This window comes from Larimichthys crocea, chromosome XIV (genome assembly GCF_000972845.2).
Source record: "Larimichthys crocea isolate SSNF chromosome XIV, L_crocea_2.0, whole genome shotgun sequence".
NCBI classification, from domain to species: Eukaryota; Metazoa; Chordata; class Actinopteri; family Sciaenidae; genus Larimichthys; species Larimichthys crocea.
In genome coordinates, this window is record NC_040024.1 from 12,550,575 (window position 1) to 12,556,799 (window position 6,225).

General features: G+C 41.6%; 1 protein-coding gene across 3 annotated transcripts in view; it reads right to left on the reverse strand.

The window, feature by feature from the left end:
* ppox (protoporphyrinogen oxidase) overlaps nucleotides 1–5,039 on the reverse strand; it is a 24,358-nt gene extending 19,319 nt beyond the window's left edge. Inside the window, exons 1-3 of one of the 3 annotated variants that reach the window (XM_027287873.1) lie at nucleotides 4,890–5,039; nucleotides 4,462–4,689; nucleotides 3,242–3,328 (exon numbers count right to left, since the gene is read on the reverse strand). In XM_027287873.1, the coding sequence (XP_027143674.1) occupies nucleotides 3,242–3,325 (84 nt within the window). In that variant the 5' untranslated portion in view covers nucleotides 3,326–3,328; nucleotides 4,462–4,689; nucleotides 4,890–5,039. The remainder of the gene's footprint in view (nucleotides 1–3,241; nucleotides 3,329–4,461; nucleotides 4,690–4,889) is intronic. The other 2 variants (XM_010752112.3, XM_019266841.2) reach the window with 2 other exon arrangements.
* Nucleotides 5,040–6,225: the final 1,186 nt, after the last annotated feature.

Here is a 6,225-nt window from a genome sequence, read left to right on the forward strand (position 1 = left end):
TGTCTTTTTTGGGAATGACTAACTTCTGTAGAGCATGGATTGCAAATTATGCTGAAGTAACACATCCACTTCAAATGCTTATCTATGATCAACCTATAGCAGCTAATGATGTGATCACATGGACTCCAGAGGGAGAACATGCGTTTGTACAAGTAAAACAATTACTAGTGAGTTCAGGAGTTCTAGCACTCCCAGATTATAAGAAACTCGTAGCACCTCGCTCTGAATTCAAGGTGGCGATTTCATTGGCTAGATAGAATCACATGGGTAGTATGACTCTCACACGATTGGTTGGTACCTTCCAGTGCTTGCTCAGTGCAGTGCTTGGATAGGGAAAAGAAATGTTACGGCATGAAATAGACTCGCCTGTCAAAAAAATAATAAAAAAATTCTACAATGGCGATCCGGTCCGGATCCGGACCCCGGTCCGTGGGTTGGGAACCCCGGATCTAGGCTATGTTACGGACGTTACGAGCGGAGTTTTCTTTAATAACAAGTTTATGTTGGCATGTTGTTGTGCGTGACATAGAGTTGCAGATACGAGCGGCTGCAGCGCTGCCTCAGTGTTATCTTATCACAACTCTTTTTTTTCCCATCAACTGATCCGCTGATCAGCTGATCGGCTCACCCCAGCTTATCTGTTCAGATGTGTCTTTAGACAGTCTACGGTGAGAGCGGAACATCACTGCTCCTCCCCGTGGACAAATGAGGCATTGCAGCTGGTTTTCACACAGACTGCTTAAGGGCGTTTCCAGTCGGGGCCTCACTGACTACGTCGTCGCGGGGATTACATTACGGTCACGGACCAGCGAAGGACCGGCCAAGGACCAGTCAAGGACACGTTGGGGTCAGCAGGGCCTGTGGTTACCATGGTGATGAATGAACCTGGTCTGGGTGTATAAGTGGAGATTCTGTGTGAATTGTTCTTTTTGGATATTTCATTAGAGAAGGCTTTAAGAATCATGACTGACAATCAGCGTAACTTTTCCGCTTTGGCTTTAACAACCTTTTCACCTTGTACCTTTGTGCCACCCATGTGTTACCCACGTAAAGTACATAAGTCACACACCACCAACTATTTGACTGATTCTGGTGAAACTGGATCATATTTTATGGAGAAAATGTTTTCTGCTTTTCCCTCTGATGTCCTCCGACTGCTCCCCATCAACTGTCTGTGATTTACAGAGTTTATGATGGACAGTGAGTGAAGTAAACTTCGAATGCAGAGCTGGGCTTCTTGTTGCTGACCTTTGTTAGATTTTGATCATAAGTAATATATAAGTAACTGTCCTTTACAACAGTGGTTTTAAAACATAGCAGTGCTAAATAGTAGGGCTGTCAATCGATTAAAAAAAATGTACTAATTAATCGCAAAAATTCTGTAATTAATCGCGATTAATCTATCAATAAATGTATCAATAAATTAAATGCATTTTTCTGAGACTGAAGCTTATAATGAATATTTATTTATGTAAAATGATCAAATTAATGTAGAATAAACACAGAGAAAGTATATTTAAATTCATTCATTTTATTGGCTTAAGGTGCACATATGCACAGTGCAAACGGAGAAAAGCCAGAATGAGGAAATATACTGACGAGTGCCACACTCTTGTAGTGTAGACAGGGTGTTTTGCTTTGAGGTGATATGTTAAAGTCGTGTTACTTCGGTGGAATTTAAATTCGGCTTGCAAAGTGGCAAATACCTTGTTTTTGTCCAACGAGCCGTCAGCAACTTTTTAAAATGAAATGTTCCCCCTAAAAGTCCCGTCCTTATCCATCTTTAACACAAGACTCTCCTTTAGTTAGGATAGATCATAGACATATACATAGACTCTCTTTAGTTAGGATAGATCAAGACATATATACATAGACTCTCCTTTAGTTAGGATAGATCATAGACATATATACATAGACTCTCCTTTAGTTAGGATAGATCAAGACATATATACAACTCTCCTTTAGTTAGGATAGATCATAGACAAAAATAGACTCTGCTTTAGTTAGGATAGATCATAGACATAACATAGACTCTCCTTTAGTTAGGATAGATCATAGACTATATACATAGACTCTCCTTTAGTTAGGATAGATCAGGACATATATACAGACTCTCCTTTAGTTAGGATAGATCAAGACATATATACATAGACTCCTCCTTAGTTAGGATAGATCATAGACATATATACATAGACTCTCCTTTAGTTAGGATAGATCATAGACATATACATGAATGCCTATGAGCAGGTTGGTCCGTTGCTGCTGCATACGTTACGTCCGCCATATTGGATGTGGCAGATCTGCCCGTAAACTAATACAAGCAGGGCCGGTTTTAGCTGTGGGCAATGTGGGCGACCGTGCAGGGCGCAGTCTCCGTGAGGGCTTTAAGTTAATGCCTCTTATACACTCATTCACACACACACTAATATATCTGGGAAACAAAGCTCTACTTTGACACATCCAAAATGGCGGCCGCCACCGGAAGTAAACAAAACCGCGTTAATTGCGTTAATTTTTTTTAACGCGTTAATTCTTTAAAATTAATCGGCAAAATTAACGCGTTAATTTCGACAGCACTACTAAATAGTAAAAAATATTACATTGCAGCGTACAGCTGCTTCTTTGTCCTGTAACTGTCTCTGTGCAGAGGATAAATTGAGATATTGGCCTGAACAGAAGCCACACTAAATAAACAGCATTTGCTGTATGAAATGGTATGTTACCTTTTTCAACTATTATGTTCTTTTTAGTGCATTCATTTTTTATTATTCAAATGTAGTACAGTGGTCCCTCGTTTATCGCGGGGGATACGTTCTAAAAATAACCCGCAATAAACGAAATCCGCGAAGTAAGTTTTACAATTATTATACATGTTTTAAGGCCGTAAAACCCCTAACCACACACTTTTATACACCTTTTTACACGCATTTTGTACAGTACTTCCTTAATCAGGACGCAGTGCGGTTCTCCCTTAGCCAATTTAGGACGCAGAACACAATGCGCGCTCATACTGTACAGTACGCAGTAAAAAAAAAAGCATGCAAAATTACACTGATAAAAATCCGCGAAACAGCGAGTCCGCGAAAAGTGAACCGCGATATAGCGAGGGACGGCTGTACCTATACATCTGCATTTACTGTATGTCTCACCAGTGGGCTCCGTCCCACAGTTTGAGAACCCCTGTTTTAACTAAGAGTAACTTAAAAAGAGCTATTGAGAATTTGGTGTATGTGTGTGTTACCTTGGTAACCTGAGAGCTTTTGCAGAGGTAGTAAGAGGCCGCCAATCCTCCAATCCCCCCTCCAAGGACTGCAACTGTTCTCATTGGCTGCAAACACAGATCACAACCAATAACCAACAGAGCTTTAACACAGAATGAGGAGAGGTGAGAGGACAGTAGAGTTGAATATGTAGCTGATGTGCTGTGACAGGGTGTGTCTGCTAAACAAGGCCTGTTGATACTGATATGGACAGGGCCGGTCTTAGCTATGGGCAATGTGGGCGGCCGCCCAGGGCGCATTCTCCGTGAGGGGCGCACGACCACCCGAAAACGAAAAAAAACTCGCGAATTTTCGATACCGCCCATTAAGTTAGCGGAGCGGGCGCCCCGGGAGCGGGGTGTTGACAAGGCAGAGGGGGGCGGCGGACAGACTGACGGGGGCGCACGGCGCATCCAGGGGCGCACGGACGACCGTGAGGGCGCACGAGAAAAAGTTCGCCTCGGGGGGCGCAAATGTGGCCAGGACCGGCGCTGGATATGGAGAACAGTTTATCAGACACTTCATTAGTCAAGCACAGGGGAGAGGAGTTCTATGACTTTTCTGGAGAGAGTGTTTGTTTTTGGATTGAAAACAGAAATAAACTAACTGAAGTTAAAGAGTCTGTATCTTCACTTTCAATGTGTGTCACTCGTATTTGCTCATCAGACCAAAGACTTGTTGGTCTGGCAGCAGACACTCCACCTAACTGAATGCACTGCTTCACATCACATCACATCTGCAAACACACAAACTGTTGATGACGTCTGAATGAAGTTGGTTAACTGCTGGGAGCAGTATGGTGGAGTTTGGTTATAGGATGTAGGAATTTTTGGAAATGAAAACTTTTCTCAGAAATATGAGAGTTCATTCTTGTTTTCAATCATTTTCCATGTTTTATCTTAACTTCATTTATTAAGAACAAAAAAGGAAAGAGCTCTTTTTCAAGTTGAAGAAGTTTTCAGTTTCGGTTTGTCCGGCTGTTCCAGCCCTCAGTGATGAAAATAACGTGTTTCTAAGACAGACACACTTCACTGGACATTTAGAGAAGAGCGGGTAAATGGAACTCATGTTTGTCTGTTGTGTGTGAACTGTCGCCTGTCAGTAGACCGACAGACAGCTACGCGTGCGCGCGCACACAGACAGACACGGACATACACAAGCATACCATGTATTGAGCTCATTACAAAGGGAACAGTCTTACCTCAAACGTGACGTGCCACCGGAAGGACAGCTTTGTGTTAGTTCGCACGTCTCACGCTTTATTTTAAGTGAAGACACAGTCTACCCTGCCTCTGATTGGCTAGTCTTCCTTTCCTTCCTTTGTTTGGTTAGATCAGGGGGTCATCAGAGTCTCTTCAGAGACGATGGGTACGGTCGAATAGTCAGAAAAATTACCTCCTAAGTCCTTTTCTAACCACTTTTCCTGAACCTCGAAAGAAAACGTCACAAGGTCAGGGACAGATGTGAAGGAGAATTCATAAGGAGTTAGGAGAAGACAACTGTGGTGTTCAGAGAATCCGACTGCTCTTACACTTAGACTACGTCATTATGAGACAGCGAATGTCGTGACCTGTGGTAAAACTACAAAGTCCAGAAGATGGACTACAAACGCGTATCTGAGATACTTACTAGATACTCCCCGTGCGCTCTGATCGTTTCCTTTTATGCAGGAAATATTCAAACAGCTTTTCAGTGCTTCCTTTATTATCTCCTTTAGTATAGGATACACCGGATCATCCTTTACGAAAGGAAAGGAGGTAATGCTGCCCCACAATTCCTTGCGGCAGCGACCAAAAAAAAAAAAAAAAAAAAAAAACCCGCATCGTTCTCCCATTCACAACGTGTGTGTGTGAATATGAACTTGTGAAGTGTTGATGTGAAGTAAAAAAAAAAAACATTTTTATAAAAAGACGTTTTTATAAAGTTTTATAGTGTGTTCTGCTGTTGACTGTGGAGCTGCGTTCACACAAACAGTAAAAACTCTTTGTAACTGTGACATCCAGCGTCCTGCAGATCATCATGAAGTTACCGTTGCTGATTAATCATATATCTTTGTCTTTATATGTTTCTATATGAGTGGACAGGAGGGTGAGCGATCATACCAGCTAACAAACAAACTTCATCTGACTTCTGTGACAGGAGGACAATATTCATTTATTATTTAAATTCTGTAGTCAGATTTTTCACCGGTTTTTCCATGTTTATATTTCCTGCATTAAACTACATGCTAAGAGCGCACGGGGAGTATCTAGTAAGTATCTCAGATACGCGTTTGTAGTCCATCTTCTGGACTTTGTAGTTTTACCACAGATCACGACATTCGCTGTCTCATAATGACGTAGTCTAAGTGTAAGAGCAAGAGATTCTCTAAACTTTCAGTTCAGTTTTCAAGTCTTTTTTTTTGACTATTCAACGTGCCCACTGTCTATTACGGCTACCTTATATATTACAAAGTACGTTCAACTCCGTCTCTCTTTGGGTTGCCAGGACCACGTTCGGGACATGTGGCTTGACTAACTCAATTTAATTCAATTCAATTTTAATTATATAGTACCAAATCATAACAAAAGATATCTCATGACAGTTTCTATACAGAGCAGAGCTCTGACCCAACAATTCCTCAACAAGCAGGCACTTGGTAACAGGGAAAAACTTCCTTTTAACAGGCAGAAACCTCAAGCAGAATGAAGCCTAGTGGTTTAGTTAAAGAGAGCGAGACAGAGAGAGTTTACAGTTTATAACTAGCTATAAACTGTAATGGAGATATGGTAGTAATAATGATAGTGTGTTGGAAGCTTACAGGAATAACGATAAGCTTGAAGTCTGGCTATAACTCTGATTTATTGACCATAACACAGAGGATGCATGGAGATACACATGGTAGCAGTGAATACACATACCCAGGGTACACACCTTGTAGTTTTACTGACTACAAATATGGTGGCTGTAATAGCACAACCTGAAG